General features: G+C 43.0%; 1 protein-coding gene across 2 annotated transcripts in view; it reads left to right on the top strand.

Moving 5' to 3' along the window:
- Positions 1-17336, top strand: part of Dnah7 (dynein axonemal heavy chain 7) — a 209756-nt gene that overhangs the window by 151810 nt on the left and 40610 nt on the right. For both annotated transcript variants that reach the window (XM_087902284.1, XM_087902283.1), the window contains 5 exons: positions 1430-1563; positions 2460-2795; positions 11504-11630; positions 13077-13271; positions 14326-14418. In XM_087902284.1, the coding sequence (XP_087758410.1) occupies positions 1430-1563; positions 2460-2795; positions 11504-11630; positions 13077-13271; positions 14326-14418 (885 nt within the window). The remainder of the gene's footprint in view (positions 1-1429; positions 1564-2459; positions 2796-11503; positions 11631-13076; positions 13272-14325; positions 14419-17336) is intronic.

The following is a 17336-nucleotide window of genomic DNA, read 5'->3' as shown; positions in this document are numbered from 1 at the left end:
TTCTTCCTCCTAGCATACAGCCTGATTCATTGTATTCTAGGAAGTTTCTTTGGAAATAATCATGAACTGGTTAAAATTTTAGGAGCTAGAAATAACAGGAAACAACTCCACAGCCAGCTAGCTAGCATTGGCCCCTCTTACAAAGTCAAGTAACAGACAATCCCTAGGCTAGAGCTGCCTTCACTCAAGCCGCGGTGACTGCGCCTAGTCACGTGTGTGCCCTGAGAAGTTAGGAGCCAATTAAGAAGCACAGGGAGCTGTGGGGGGAGGGGTGGAATGTGCTGGAATGTGTCCAGGAGGAGGTGGGTCAGCACCTGGCACCCCTGTGTTACCAGAGTCAGGGTGTTCAATGGCACCTGTGCTGAAGTGCAGGGAGGCATTTAACAGCCCTTCCTTATGGATTCCACCATCAGCTCGCCTGTAGACAAGTAAAAGGCGTGAAAGGAAGCCGTGGAGGCTGAAGATGAGGTTGCAGATGCTAAGGCGTGCAGGCAGCACACTGGCAAATATACAAAAAAAAAAAAATAATAATAATAATAATCACGCGAGACTTTCAAAGGAAGCCAAGCTCAAGGAGGTGTCCGTTGGCTTCTGGATTCTCGGTGGCCAGAACTAGACAGCTGCTGTCCCGTTGCTGCGCTGCTGTCCCGTTGCTGCGCTGCTGTTGCGTTGCTGCACGCATTGGTCGCTACAGAGGGCTGGGAAGGGAGCAGGTTACAGAGGGCTGGGCTGGGATGTGAAACCCAGAGAGGAGCATAGAAATGTTAGTGCATTTTCAGGGAGTGGAAGTGTGAAGCATGGAGATCATTCCAGAGCTGGCAGGGACCGTCAATAGTTTTTTATATAGACTGTTAACATATCTGTCAGGAAGCACCAGGAAAGGGAGGATTGTAAGTACGGGTGTACAACCACACCCCCACTCCAGCTAATTAGGTACCTGGATGGAGTGGACCTCTGCAGACAGCCCTTGATGGGCACTATTAAAATGTAAATTTCCCAGTGTTTCTTTCTGCAGGATCGTGGCTCCGTAACATAAAAGACTCATTAGCATAAAAATAGTTCTCTCAAGATTGTTTGCTATACACCTCTAGGAGCCTTAAAAAGAGAATCAGTCCAGCCTGTATTAAGACGCTTTCCAACCTCATTCTCATTGATTGCTGTTTAAAATCGACAGAAATTGGAGCAGTTTGAACTGGGAATAAACGAACTGTTCTAAGTGTTCGATTTCTGACCGTCACAAACTTTTGTGGGTTTTTTAAAGCAACAGTCGAGCTTGCCCATACCTTTGGCTCTGCTCTCTATGAATTCTGTTTTCATACAATATGTGTTTTACGGACGAAACCCTGAGTCACACACACAGAAGCTTTCTTACTGGGGGAAAAAAAAACAAAACACAATGAATGTTCAAAATAATTTCTTTGACTTGTAGGTCACATTGTTGAACTTCATGATAACTCCAGAGGGAATGCAGGATCAGCTTTTGGGAATCGTGGTGGCCCGGGAAAGACCAGACCTTGAAGAAGAAAAGCAAGCCCTGATACTGCAGGGAGCTGAGAACAAAAGGTTCGAAACCATGAAATGCAGAATTAGTATTTATTTTGTGATTATAATAAACTCAATTCCATTTAAGCATCTATTTAGTTTGAACAGGTGTCCCAAATCAGAATTTGCTTTAAAGGTGTATTTTTTAATAATTATTTATATAAGTGTCTGTGTGCCACGTAGGTGGTTGCATTTGGAGGCCAGGAAAGGGTGGAAAGGCATAGGAACCCTTGGAAGTGGAGTCACAGGCAGTTGTGAGTGACCTGGTGTGGGTACTGGGAACTGAACTTGGGTCCTCCAGAAGAGCAAAGCACTCTTAACTGCTGAGCCTTCTCTCCAGCTCCTCTCCGCCAATGGAAAATTTTGTAATGCAGCGGCTATAGAGCCTCTGTATTAATCTGGAGAGCTACATTCCTGAATCCTTTTCTCAGACACCAGGAAAGCTAGGAGACTTGCCACAGACTCGGACGTGGGTTTCAGTCCCTCAGCATAGGCACTGCCTGGAAGTTTCTGTTCACTGTGTAGCCGAGGTGACCCGTGTTCTTTGGAGCAGGGTGTGATGGAAGCACAAACTCAGTTTCCCACTTTCTGCTGATAGCGTCTCTATCACAGCGAAGCTCTCGGCAGTGGAGTGAATGTAGCTGAGGTCCAGGGTGGCAGAGGACCCTGACTGGCCACATTTCTCTCAAGGCGGCACATGAACCAACATTAGCAAGGGAGCTGGAGCAGGGAAGCGGTGTCTTCGTGACCTTTTACAAGACACGAAATTAATTTCGAAGCATCCCTTTCCAGATATTTTTCATGACGTGGTGCATTTCTTTAGGTTACTTTGTCTCTGTTTCTGAGAAAAGACCGCCTATTTGAAATGACTTCGAGGCCGTTTCTCTTTGTCCTGAGAAGGCTGTGCTTCATTCCAGGCAGCTAAAGGAAATCGAAGACAAGATTTTAGAAGTCCTTTCGTCGTCAGAAGGCAATATACTAGAAGATGAGACGGCGATTAAGATATTGTCTTCCTCCAAGGCCTTGGCTAACGAGATTTCTCAAAAGCAGGAAGTAGCCGAGGAGACGGAGAAAAAGATCGACAACACCCGCATGGGCTACCGCCCCATCGCCGTCCACTCGTCCATCCTCTTCTTCTCCATTGCCGACTTGGCCAACATTGAGCCCATGTACCAGTACTCCCTGACCTGGTTCATTAACCTTTTCATCCTGTCCATCGAGAACTCGGAGAAATCAGAAATCCTGCCGAAAAGGTACATCAGGGAAGTGCTGGTTGATACTAAGTTAGAGGGAAGGATGGCTTGGGTTATTGATCCAGGACGGCATGAGCCTCACAGTCCTGAGCCTAAAGGGAGCTCGGTGCATCTTGGAGCCGGAAACAGAGCAGATGCCTGTAACTCCAGTCTGGGAAACGCCTCTTGGCATAGCTATAGGGCTGCCATACCATCTTAGAAAAAGGAGGCGGTTAGCGCTCGTTCCCATCTGCGGGACACCTGTTGACCGCAGGAATGGAGGGAGGAGCTGTATCCTCCCGCGACAAGTGGACTCTGAGCCACCTCCCAAACTGAAGGTTCGCATTTGGGTGTCCAGCTGGGGAACTCTGCCAGGTACCAGGGCTAACGCAAATATCTGCTGTTGACTATGGTAACCACACAGCTTTTCACACAGTGATTACCCATAGAGAGGGTCTTATTTACCGTTTACCAGGGTATAAAAACATCCAAGTATCAAGATCTTGTTTAACCTTAAGTCGACATAAGGATAACATTGATTGGACTTGTCAGCGAGAGGCATGTTTTAGTTTGATGTTTATTTGGGGTGTTTGTTTTCTGTTCTGGAAGTTTTCAAGTTCGTGAGGATTACTGAAGGAAAACAAAATTGTAGGTGATCTTTTCAAAGTTTCCCTATGTTTCTAGTAGTTAGATAGACACATCTGTTTTCTACGCTGGATTTTAGGTCCTGAGACAGGATCTTAGTTTCCTCGGGGTGTGTGTGTGTGTGTGTGTGTGTGTGTGTGTGTGTGAGTGAGTGAGTGAGAGAGCGAGAGAGAGAGAGAGCTGGTATGTTTGTATGTGTGTGTGTTGGCGTGTGTGTGTGTGTGTATGTGTGTGTGTGTGTGTGTGAGAGAGAGAGAGAGAGAGAGCACTGGTATGTTTGTATGTGTGTGTGTTGGCGTGTGTGTGTGTGTGAGAGAGAGAGCGAGAAAGAGAGAGCTGGTATGTGTGTGTGTGTGTGAGAGAGAGAGAGGGCTAGTATGTTTGTATGTGTGTGTGTTGGCGTGTGTGTGTGTGTGTGTGTGTGTGTGTGTGAGAGAGAGAGAGAGAGAGGAAGAAAGAGATGCTTGTGCGGGCAGGAAGCTGTCATAGCACATGTGTGGGGATTAGAGGACAAGTGTGTTCACCTGGAGTCGTCTCCTTTTCTCTGCAGCCCCTAATCTCAGTCTTGTTTAGCACACTGGCCATCAGATGTTGTCGTCTGTGTAGTTTAAAGTCTAGGTGTTTGCTGGAATCTAGGTGGAGAAAATTCTCTGACTGCCCCGAAATGAACTTCTTTTTTTTTTTTTTTTTTGGCATAAGATTGAAAAGCTGTAATGATTCCATGCTTTGAGCTTTTTTTATACTTCATTTTTCTTGTTATACCAGATTAGAACTTGTCCAAGGTGCTTGTTTCTTCACACTAGAAGTAAAGCCCTTGAAATTCAAAGAAATCAAATCCCTTTCTCCTTAATATGAGTTTTGGAAAACAATGTAGAAAGCAAACACAGCTTTTTACTTGTAGTTAAAATGTTTTTATCTGTGAGCAAGGAAAACTGTATGTGCGGCTACTGTAAATGAGAAGTATAGGAAGACTAATAGAGAAGATGCATTAAAATTGTTCCTGAGGGAGCTTTCATCAGGGAGCATCCTTGTGCCCCGCCCCCCAACAAGACAGAGAGCATCCTCAGCATCCCGGAAGCCACCTCTCATCCCTTTCCCTCCCCCAAGACAGCTGCTGTCCAGCTTGCAGCACTGCAGATCAGTTCCCCTGTTTTAGAAGCTCGTCTAAATAGAATCACTATATGTGTTTTCCTGGGCTGGCGTTCTGCACCCAACCCCTTACCGATGGAACCTAAGCCGATCATTTCGTATAGCGCAGCGGGTTTTTTTTTGTTTTGTTTAGTTTTGTTTTTGCTTTCCTCTTTAAATAGTTCTCCGTTGCGCGTCTACTGTTAGGGAAGGATAATTAAAATCTAAATCTTCTCCTAACCCTGGCACCCTCTCCAGAAAGGCATTAGAGACAGAAAGTCATTGAAAAACTGAATCAGCATTAAACCAGAGTGTGCTACACATCTCAGGCAATCTGCAGAGAGATCGTAAAAACAGAAAGGCATCTCGCCCCTTTTAGTAACCGAGCAGAAAGCCACACTTAGTTCATCCTCACTCTGCTAACTGAGGGACCATCTGTGTTAGAAATTAACTTTATCGGGAGAAAGAACAAACTCTTCACACTCACGTAAGAGGAGACCACTTTGCATCTTAAAGCAAGGGGCCTGCTGAAGCTAGGCCCCTGGTCTTCCGCAGGCATTGGGTTTGTTTCAATGCAGTGACCTCCTGGGCCTTGGCAGACATTTGAGACCTGGGTCTTAAAGCAAGTCCTGCCAAGCAGTGGTGGGCACACATCTTTAATTCCAACTTTTGAGTAGTCAGAGGCAGGCAGATCTCTGTGAGTTCAAAGTCAGCCTCGTCTATGGAGCCAGTTGCAGGACAGCCCAGGCTACACAAAGAAACCTAATCTTGAAAAACCATAAATAATAACAACACCAACAGCCACAGAAGCAGCAGCAGTAGCAACAACAACAACAACAATAATAAAGTAAGTTCCAACTAGGTTTCGGAGTGATTTTTAAATTAATTAATTTATTTTACATCCCGACCACAGTTTCCCCTCCCTTCTCTCCTCCCATCCCTCCCTCCTTCCCTTCTTCCCCACCCATCCACTCCTCCTCTGTTTCTGTTCAGAGAGGTACCAGCCTCCCATGGGTATCAACAAAGCATGGTATATCAAGTTACTGGAAGACTAAGTACCTCTCCTTGTGACAAGGCTGGGCAAGGCGACCCAGTATGAGGAATAGGGTCCCAAAGTCAACCAAAGCGTTAGGGACAGGCCCTGCTTCCATTGTGAGGAGTCTCACTAGTAAACCATGCTACACTAGTGTCACATATATGTAGAGGGCCTAGGTCGGTCCCATGCAGGCTCCCTGATTGTTGGTTCAGTCTCTGCGAGTGCCTGTGAGCCTAGGTTAGCTGATTCTGTGGATTTTCTTGTGATGCTCTTGTACAATCCTTTCTCCCTGTCTTTAGCAGGATTCCCTGGGCTTGGGCTAATGTTTGTCTGTGCATCAGATACCAGGTGAAGGCTCTTTCATGACAATTGGGGTAGTCACCAATCTATGAGTAGAGCAGAATATTATTAGGCTTTGTTACATTGGCATTCTTTTCCCTCCAATCATGTTTGGTTCCATCCTAGGTCTCTGGGCCATCCAGTCTCTGGGTCCTGGCCCTCCAAACAGTATCAGGGTGGGCTTGCTCTCTTAACATGGGTTTCCAACTGGACCAGTCATTGGTTGGCCACTCCCACAATCTCTGCACCAACCTTACTCCAGCACATCCCATAGGCAGGGCAGATTGGAGGCGAAAGGTTGAGTGGCTAGGTTTGATTTCTCAGTCCCTCCACTGGGAGTCTTGCCTTGTCACAGGAGATGGCCAGTTCAGGCTACATATCCTCTATTACTGGGAGTCTTAGCTGGGGTCATCCCTGTAGGTTCCTGGGTTTCCTTTGTGCCAGGCTTCTACCTGACTCCAAAATGCCCCCCTTTCCAGTCATCTCTTTCAGTATTCTCCCTCCTCTACCCACCCCAACCAAACCCCTCATGTTCTCATCCTCCTACCCCCAGTCCGTCCGTAAGATCTCTCCTGCTTAGCTCCCTGTGTTCTCCCATTGGGCCCTCCTGGTTACTTAGGCTCTCTGGGTCTGTGAATTGTAGTATGATTATCTATCCATCTAATATCCACTTATAAGTAAGTGTATGCCATATTTTTTCTTTCTGGGTCTGGATTACCTCACTCAGGATGATTTTTCTTCTAGTTCCATCCATTTGCCTGAAAATTTCAAGATGTCATTGTTTTTAACAGCTGAGCAACACTCCATTGTGTAAATGTACCACATTTTCTTTAACCGTTCTTCAGTTGAGGGGCATCTAGGTTGGTTCCAGATTCTGGCTATTACGAATAATGCTGCTGTTAACATAGTTGAGCAAGTGTCCTTGTGATATGTTAGGAAATCCTTTGGGTATATATACCCAAGAGTGATATAGCTGGGTCTCTAGGTAGATCGATATTCAATTTCCTGAGAAATCGCCATACTGATTTCCAAAGTGGCTGTACAAGTTTGCACTCCTACCAGCAATGGAGGAGTGTTCCCTTTACCCCACTTCCTCTTCAGCATAAGCTGTCATCAGTGTTTTTGATCTTAGCCATTCTGACAGGTGTATGATGGTATGGTATCTCAGTTGTTTTGATTTTCATTTCCCTGATGGCTAAAGGATATTGAACATTTCTTTAAGTGTTTTTCAACCATTTGAGATCCTTATGTTTAGATATGTACCCCATTTTAAATTGGATTATTTGTTTTTTGATGTCTAATTTCTTGAGTTTTTTTATATATTATGAAAATCAGTCCTCTCTCAGATGTGGGTTTGGTGAAGATCTTTTCCCATTCTGTAGGCTGCCGTTTTGTCCAATTGATGTTGTCCTTTGCCTTACAGAAGGTTTTCAGTTTCATGGGGTCCCATTTATTAATTATCCATCTTGGTGCCCATGCTATTGGTGTTCTGTTCAGGGAGTGGTCTCCTGTGCCAATGCATTCAAGGCTAGTCCCCACTTTCTCTTCTATCAGGTTCAGTGTAACTGGATTTCTGTTGAGGTCTTTGATCCACTTGGACTTGAGTTTTATGCAGGGTGATAGATAGGGATCTATTTGCATTCTTCTACATGTTGATACTCAGTTATGCCAGCACCAGTTGTTGAAGATGTTTTCTTTTTTCCATGTGTAATTTTGACTTCTCTGTTGAAAATCAGGAGCTCATAGGTGGTAGATTTACAGGTCTGGGTCTTCGATTTGATTCCAATAATTCATCTGTTTTTATGCAAATTTCAGGCTGTGTTCATTACTATAGCTCTGTAGTAGAGCTTGAAATCACTGATGGTGATACCTCTGGAATTTCTTTTATTGTACAGAATTGTTTTAGCGATCCTGGGTTTTGTTTTGTTTTGTTTTGTTTTTCTATATGAAATTGAATACTGTTCTTTCAAGATCTGTAAGAATAGTGTTGGAATTTTGACGGGGATTGCGTTGAATCTGTAGATCACTTTTGGGAAGATGTCCGTGTTTACTGGGCTAATCCCCCTGCTCCGTGAGCATGGGAGAGCTTTGCGTCTTCGGACATCTTCTCCAGTGTCTTTCTTCAAAGACTGGGAGTTCTTGTCATACAAGTCTTTCACTTGCTTGGTTCGAGTTACCCCAAGGTATTTTATATTATTTGTGGCTATTGTGAAGGATGTTGTTCACCTGATCTCTTTCTCAGCCCATTTATCATTCGTATATACGAGGGCCACTGATGACTTTGAGTTACTCTTGTAGCCCGCTGGCACTGCTGACGCAGCCGCTCTTTAGGAAGAACCCCCTGCTTTGCAAGCCTGACCTGAGCTCCATCACAAAACCCATGGTGGCAGGAGAGAGCAGGTTCCCGAAAGTTGTCCTCTGAGCTCCACAGGCAGTCTGTGGCCCATGTACACCAACACTTACCTCTCTCACACACAGACAGCAAGGAATAGCATCCCAAAGCGTAAAAGTGTCAGAGAGCAGAAAATACTTGACAGTTTTGGATTCTGTCATGTGAGGCTCTAAGAAAAAAGAGGGAGAGGGAGGTTGTCTCTTTGCCTTCAGCAGGAGAAAGAAGCCCGCCCCCTTTAATGTTTAAATATTTCCTTGTCCTGACACTTTGCCGGAAAGTATTGACGTAAATACTTTATTCTGCTCTTGAGAATCTTGGCTTCCAGTCTAGGGTCACAGTGAGTGTTTGCCGCCCTGAGCATCCCTGTGGATTGTCTTTGGTACAGATTCATGTACATCTGTGGTGGGAGGAGCCTCGGGAATGGAAGTGACAGGGGGCAGACATTCGTAGGCACTGTCTTGATAGCCCAGACGCCTTCTAGCTTGTCCTTCTCATCGTTTGTCCCCAGCAGAAGTTGTCAATCTCAAGAGTTTTCAATCCAAAAGCTAACTGTTCATCAAAGATGAAAGAGAATGATCGCAAACAAACGAATAGAGAGAAAGATCTAAGTAGGGTATTGTTTATTAAAGGGGCCAAATGACAGCTTTATTTACATATGTATGTATGTGCAGGTACATATATGTGCACATATGTGTGCTCATGCATGTACATGGAGTGTTTTATTTCCCTTTCTTCTATCAATGTTCCTCTGTAACACAATTTGTAGTTGGTGTACAATAGACTATGTTGTATATGTAATTTGATAAGACGAATCAGTCTTATAAATATTGTTATAATGACAAATATCCACACTGTTAACTATTTTCCTCACTTAATTTCCTTTCCTATAGGTTTATTCAAATATATAGCTCCATTAGAGAATCCTCAATTGTCTCCTATTATCACTCAGTAACACTGAATAATGATTTTTAATCTTTTAGCCCCACTGGAATAGATCATTTGAACTTAGTACTTTAATCTATACTTTATCACTAGTGAGGCTGAATTTGAACTTCTAATGCTTTTAGAGGAAGGATGAGGCAAGGGCAAGGTGAGAGGAAAACGAAGCCATCCCCAGCAGCAGGGCGACAAGTCCAGCACCGCTAACGGCTGCGTAAGGTCTTTCTCCCTTCCCAGCTAGAAGCAGCAGTTTTCTAGAAGTTATGCTGGAAGCCCCGTTTATAGAGACACCTGGGCAATACCAGGGACTCCAGATTGTCCCATTCAAGGCACCTGTGGAGCCACCTCCCTATCAATCATAGTACGAGAGAAACACACACACACACACACACCACCACCACCACCACCAACAACAACAACCCTTTTGGGACCCCTTTGAGATACAGTCTGAGAACCACGAAAATGGTTATGGCCAATGCTGAGAAACCTGTCTGTGCCTAGGCCTGTCTGTCCCACTCTGCCTCTCTCCTCTGGGAAGCTCCAGGGGGTGTCTCCCAATCTTCATGCTAAGCCCGTATTAAAATATCTTTAATAAAGTCACCAGCTCTGCTTCATAGACTAGCCAGTCCCGAAATTTGATTTAGTATTGAGGCCAGGAATTTGGGTTTGGCCTGAGCTGAGGTTCCTAACAGTACAAGGGGTCGCTAGAGGCTGCTGGCAGTGTGGGCTGTCTGCTCCCTCCCCTTTAGCATTTTGATCGTCAGGATGATTTCCCCTTGCTCTTCTTATCTACAAGAGGAAACTTGTCTCCGAGTATACACTTTTTAACTCTGTTCTAGGAAGACCAATTCTGAATCACCTTCTATTATGCTACTACAGGACAGACAGATTTCACGTGTGAAAGGACCCACTGACATGACAGTGGAAGCAGGAATAGAGCGTTTATTTTAAAGGTGAAACTCAGTCGCATTTCAAGGACTTCTGTCTCGTGACGCTGGTTTCAGATTCTCAGCTGGAGAGAAGATGCACCTATGTGTTGACATTCTCGTGATGGCAGTGCTGGCGTGGGATCAAATAGTTAAGGAAGTGAGCCAAGGGAGACGTGAAAGAGAAAACACCAATTGAGTCAAAACCAAGGACAATGGTCCAGAAATAGCTACGACCTTGTCACAGACTGGGAGCGGGGGCGGGGGATGCGCTTTCCTTAATCCACTGAGAAATGCCAGTATAATTTTGATCATTCATAATCTCTGTTGTCTTTTCCCTCAGGTAACTGATCTGCTTAGAAGGTTTGAACCATTAGTCCACGGAGTCATTAGCTCTCTACAAAGGCTTCTGTCAGCAGGAGTTAAAATGATAGTTTTTATGTCTGCACAATGAATGTATCTTACAATTTTTATTCCAGTGGTTATTTCATGTAACGGTTATGTTCAAATGGATGAAGCATTGTATCGACATTGGGAATTATTACGGCTGTGGCTCACACACATTCCACAGATTGTTCATAGGTCCATGTTTTCTCTGTGTGGCAAAGAGAAATGCAGTTTAATCAAATAGACTGGTTTGTCTACCTTTGATAGATCCACGTGCATTGTAGCACAGCATTGGGCTTTGCCATTAGTTTCATGCAAGTTATTAATTTTATTCATTTCATATAAGATATATATATATATATATATATATATATATATATATATATATATATATATATATATAGTCCTCACTTTGTAAAGAGGCCAGATCTTACCCCCTAATACAGTTCTTTGTAGTTGTAGTTAAAAATCTGTAAAGGTTTAATGGATTAAGATGCCGAGCACTTTTTTCTAGCTGAAAGATTAAGTTAAAGAACAGTCAAGAGGGGGGCTGGAGAGATGGCTCAGAGGATAAGGATGCTGACTGTTCTTCCAGAGGTCCTGAGTTCAATTCCCAGCAACCACATGGTGGCACACAACCATCTACAATGAGATCTGGTGCCCTCTTCTGGCCTGGCATGCAGTCATACATGGAGGCAGCATACTGTACTGTATACATAAAGAACAGTCAAGAGTAAAATACAATTCAATTCAAATGCTAATGTGTCCAGTTCTCAAACAGGCGGACCCAAGGAGTGAAGGTCTTTGACTGTTTGGATGAGAACAGACATCTAACAGTCCGTACTGCGCAGTCTCAGATCTGTACTGCGCGGTCTCAGCATTTTCCTCATGGTGACCACGTTTCTGCTTCCTCCCCCACCTTTGTGTTTTTCCTCAGGCTTCAGATCCTGAGGGATCACTTCACGTACTCGCTCTACGTCAACATCTGCCGCTCGCTCTTTGAGAAGGACAAGATGCTGTTCTCCTTCTGCCTCACCGTGAACCTGCTGATACACGACAATGCGGTTAGTGGGGGTCCCGTCTGTAGGACACAGATGCTCGTGGTACAGGAAGACGGCCTTAGGGACATACCCTGACGTGATGGCAGTGTCTGAGCGTCCCTGTGTCTCGATAATACAACTAAAGAATTCACGCAGAGGGATCGCAACTCTAGGCCCAAGTGTATTAACTATTAAAGGAGGAGATAATAGTACATAATGCTCTAATCTTTGGGGCCGGTTAGACGATCATGACTGTATCCCTGGTCAGAGGTAGAAATTGAATTCTTATCATCAGGTGGCATAGCCTTCCCAGAATAAGCCTCAGCAAAGCTCAGGAATCTCCACACTTTCATGTGGTAACATTGAAGGTGGGCTCTAGAGTTTACCATGAGCAAGGAGCCCGTCTTCAGGGTCCTCCAAACCTGATGAACGTTGCTTGTCTGGCTATGCAACACTATCGTGAGATCATTGATTTATTTTTACTTTGCTAATCTGCATGGGTACAGATTCATATATATGTATATATGCATAGGATGAAGACTGGAAACAAAGCAAGACATGGCAAGGCTGATTCTCACAGTAGTAAAGTAGGAGTATGTTACTGTCATGCAAACTTTTACGTGTTTCAGTTTAAGAATCTGGTGGAGTACACAACTGTAATCCCCACACTTGGGCAGCTACGGCAGGGGGATTGCAAGTCTGAGTGCAGTCTAGGCTGTACAGCGAATCTGAGGACAGCTTGAGCTACGTAGCAGTATCCTGTGTTAAAAAAAAACCAAAAAAAAGTGTTTCTATTGGATTCTCATGTGACCATGCATTTAACATTTAATGTTGCTAAATAATTTATTCTCATTTTCAAGAAAATTACCCAAATCTAACCATTTTACTTTAATGATTGCGTGCAAATGTGACCTAATTTTAAATTCTCTTTATCTAAAAGATAGGAAGTACTTTATTTATTTATTTATTTATGAAGGAAACATCATAGTCTTTTCATGTATTTGTTTTAAGATTGATAAAGTTTCATATGGTCATATCTTGATGGAATTGGGAAAAATGTTTATTATTTTTCGTTATATTTCTTGTACATGCTTCATAGTAACTCCCTATATTTTATAGAGAATAAATGGAAATATGGTGGATTTTCGTTACCCTACCTTTCTATGAATTTTCAGAGCCAATATTTGGGACTGTAAGCAACCGTTTTTGAGGAACATCTATTATTCAAGTAGAATCTATTCAGGCCTTCATTTTTAAGCTATTAATTCTAGAGAAAATGACTGAAAAGTAGCTATTTAGATGGAGCTATGTTTTTACTGCTCCTATTCGGTACTCGGAGTTTTCGTGACTCCATAGACCTCCATGGCAGCCGTGGGATTTCACGAGACTCTGAAAGGACCCCACTGCTCTGCCGTGACGTAAACTAACCAGGAAGAGTTTCTGTGACTCTGCGGTGTTTCTGTTCTGCAGATCAACAAGGCCGAGTGGAGGTTTCTGCTCACGGGTGGCATTGGGCTGGACAATCCTTATACCAACCCTTGCCCGTGGCTTCCTCAGAAGTCCTGGGACGAGATCTGCCGCCTAGACGACTTACCCGCCTTCAAGACCATTCGCAGGGAGTTTGTGCGCCTGAAGGATGGATGGAAGAAAGTGTACGACAGCTTGGTACGTGGTCACCTTTTTGCTATTCCAACGCTTTTAAATGAAGAAGCCAATAATGTCACAAAGCACATCCTTACCTTGTACACAGGCAAGATTTCATAGCTTTCTGCAACCGGTCAGTGGTTAAAACACAGTTTGGTTCCTTTTATCCTTCACTGTCTAAGACAATGGCCCTGTTTCTAATTCTACCCAAACTCCAAAGATATGAAGATTTGAGCCACATGGCCTTTAGAAATGTTTTGCTGAATTTCCTCAGCAAGCGTTTCCTTCCATTTCCACCTAAATTGGAGCAATCATTACAGGAGATGAACTAACATTTTACCAAACAACCGCTTAGATTTTCTGAATGTGGAGTATGAGCTCGCGAATACTTTTATAATTGGAAGAACGGGGAAAGCTGGCATTTCAAAACAGTTTTTATGAAGCTCCGACTTTCTAATTAGATCCTGGAAGTTAACACATGCCATAAAACAGTTTGTTTCCCTTTTTAAGAGAAGTAGCATTTCTTACATTTTCCGGCTTTACTTTGGCATAAATGTTAGTATTTTTCCAGTTCCCAGTTACTGTTTTCTACGCCTTTGTTTCTGCTCTTGCCAGCTTTACTATTCTTGAGTAGGTAGCTGCTCTCCATAGAGACAGTGGTAGGGTGAGGGAAGTGGCTGCACTGGGGCAGGGGAGGGGCTGGCAGCAGGGCTAACCAGCAGTGCTCTTGGCTGCCTGTCCTGTGACTGTGAGACCGACATTCCTTTGGGCTGGGTCTGCTTTGGATCCGCCCTTGCTACTGATGAAAATAATTCCTAGAAGTATCTTTTAGTGAGTATTCCTTTTCAGTTTAAAAGGACAATTGCATTCATTGTGTTGAGCCATGGAGAGAAACCACATAGCTTGTTCTGAAATTTCAAAGGTATACACATTGACATTAATTTTCCCACATCTTAAATAATATTTGCACAAGTGTTCTGATCTCGAAAATCATGTCTTCCCCACGAATATGATTATTTGTAAACTATTGGTGCTTTTAGAGATGATCTCTAGCACTGACTTACTATAATTTTAGGACCCACACCATGAGGTGTTCCCGGAAGAATGGGAGAATAAAGCCAATGACTTTCAAAGGATGCTTGTCATTCGTTGTTTGAGGCCAGACAAGGTAAGGTGGACTTGGAGAGCAGCTCTCATCCTGCCCCCTCTGTGCACAGCCCAGTCAAACATTTCTTCATAAACCCCGGGGGTGGGGGGGGTGGAGGAACTGCAGCAATAATCTGACTTCCTTCTAATGGATTTCCCAAAATGTATCTATATTTATTTAAACCATCCGGATTAATAGCTAATAGAATGCATTTTTGTGTTACGGTTTTTATAATTATTCTGTGTGATGGTTCCTCTGCCTCACAAACTTCTCCCTTTTCTTGCTGTAGCCTCATTTTTATTTTATTTTATTTTATTTTATTTTATTACATTGGTGAGACTAGTCAATGACATTAACTTCAAGTTTATATTTCAGAGAATCTACAATGTTTTCTCTAAGTGTAAGTCTATATTTATATACATACACAACACACACACACACCATATACGGGCTTGTTAAGATTTCAGTCATTGTTGACACCAAGGGCAACACCAGTACTGTTATTTTAGCCCCTGTTAATACAAATATTCAGCCAGCAAAGCAGCAAAGTCGCCATTTCAGCATATTTTAATATTTATTAATGTTGGCCCTACAGTCTGTAGAAAATGAATTTGCCTAGATTTGTTGATGCATATCCTTAGAGATGTCAGTATAGTGTGAGCAGTAAGCTGTTAGGTAAGCTAAGGAGCTACCATAACTGCCCCTTGTTAAAAACAAATTAATTCCTTCAAAACTCACGGTGTCCACAATTTGGATTTTTTTTCAAAGAAAATGCCTGTATTCCAACTCTTCCCCCAGGTAAAAGCAGAATTTAAATGGTGAAAGTAATATATACAAGTATTTTCTATACGTGTGTCTGGGATAGGGATATGCCTTGCAGGGCTCAGACAGGGCCCAGATGTCTTCGGCACAGAGATCTGCCCACATGTTTTAGTGTTTTAGTCGGAATACAGTCCGGCTTGTATTAGATTTATCTTTATATAAAACAATTGTAGAATATATTTTAACATGTTTTAATAAAGGAAGTAGCCTACTACATAAAAGGTCTATGGCTTATTAAAGTCACAATTCCGCCCTGTTCTCTGGGCAGTAAAACGACCCTTGTTTGATGTTGGTGAACCTAATTGAATACCCCCTTTGATGACGTTTCAAAGAACTTTTCAGGGAAACTTTAGTGGGAAGCTTCAGGATTCTGCTTCCCACTTGAAGAAGGAGAAAACAGAATGCTTGTGATGCTTCCCTCAGGACCCTGCTCCTGTCACTAAGGTGACTCATGAGCTTTCCCAGCTGTGACCGCGTCAGCTGCCATTTTCCTCGGCAAACCATAGATCAAGTATTGTTCCTGTGTTCTCTTTCTTTCTGAAGGTGGGAGTTACATAGGCTGAGGTGTTTTTGTGAAGGGGTATTTTTTTCCTTTGGCTGATAGATTATTCTGTTTGTTTTCCAATCACAGTAGACTTCCATATCACGTTGCTCAGCCCATACCTTAGCCTTCTGGCTTCCCAGTTTTTCATGTCTATTCACACTTTTCCTCCAGAATTTTTCATTTCCTTGGATAGTGAGACAAGTTAAAAAAACGATACTTACCAATATCTCAGTTCCTTTCTCCTTCAATGTGCATTTAAAGTGGAGATAGCGGGCGCAGACCTGACTGGGCTGGTTGAATGTATTTGTTGATCTGCCACTAGGAGGTTGTCCAAGACCCTTCGCGCCATCAAAACCATAGACTCCTGTGCTGAGGTTTAAGGCCCTCAGGCTTGGTTGCTGCTCACACCTGGAGTTGTCAGGATCACCGATAACCCTGCAGAGTCAATAAATCAGCTGCTATGTGTTGAGCCCCTGCAGTTTGGAAATCATTCACACCTGCGGCTAGTTTCCATTTAAGTGATGCAATTAAATTGGTCACTACACAACCACACCCATGTCTTTAATGTAAAAGAATAATTATTAAAATGCTGCTGTTTTATCCAGAAGCTTCATGCTCTTAACACTTAGTATTTCCAGGATCTCAAAGCTTTAGTGGTGAACTGATGATTTTGAAAACTATATACTGTAGGATGTTTTTTTTTTCCCTGTTGGCCACCAGCTCACAAATAACAACAGAGACTTCTTATTAATTATAAAAAGTTAGACCGTTAACTCAGGCTGGTCCCATTAGCTGTCATAACTTAAGTTAACCTGCTTCTGTTAATCTATAGTCTACCATGTCTTCTTCCCTGTCAGTTCCTCTCTTTCCCCAGAAGTTCCGTCTATTCTCTCCTGCCTAGCTATTGGCCACTATGCTCTTTTTAAAACCTGACCAGAAGGCTTCTTTGGCAGAGGCTCTTCTTTGTAGTATAAATATTCTGCAATATTTCCCCTTTTGTCTAACTAAAAAGGAAAGGTTTTAGCTCTAGCATAGTAAAACCATATACAGGAAGAACAATTATCAAGTAAGAATTGTATTCACAATGTCCAGTCCATTTGTATTTGGCAAATTTGGAGAAGACAATCTATTATCTATCCTATCTTGGTGAGTCTAAAGTTTTATACCTGAACCAATTTTTAACATAACTTGTATTACTAGCCTAAAAATATCCTTTTAGACTTTAAAACAACTTAAGCTTTTGTGTTTCTCAACCTTATAAACTTTACATTTCTTATGTAAGTTTTTTTTTTTAATTTGGTAACAAAGAAAACGGTATAGCTATCAGTCTTTAACCTCATCAGAGACCCAGGAAGGGTGAAATAGTACCTGAGAAGACAGGAAGTGCAGAGTAAAGAACTTCCAAAACTATAGAAACAACAAGGACAGCTGGCTGACTGGGCAGTCTCCCAAGGTTCCTCTACAATGTTGGGGCATCCATTTTCTGCCTACAAGTCTGGAATATCAGACAGATTTCTGTAAAGCAGAAATTTTGAAGGACTGTCCTAACCTGCCTTGGCAAAGTTAGGCAGTC

The sequence above is a fragment of the Myodes glareolus genome, chromosome 27 (genome assembly GCF_982192425.1).
Source record: "Myodes glareolus chromosome 27, mMyoGla1.1, whole genome shotgun sequence".
Taxonomy (NCBI): domain Eukaryota; kingdom Metazoa; phylum Chordata; class Mammalia; order Rodentia; family Cricetidae; genus Myodes; species Myodes glareolus.
Note: the sequence above shows the minus strand (reverse complement) of the source record. Positions and strands in the feature narration are given on the sequence as shown.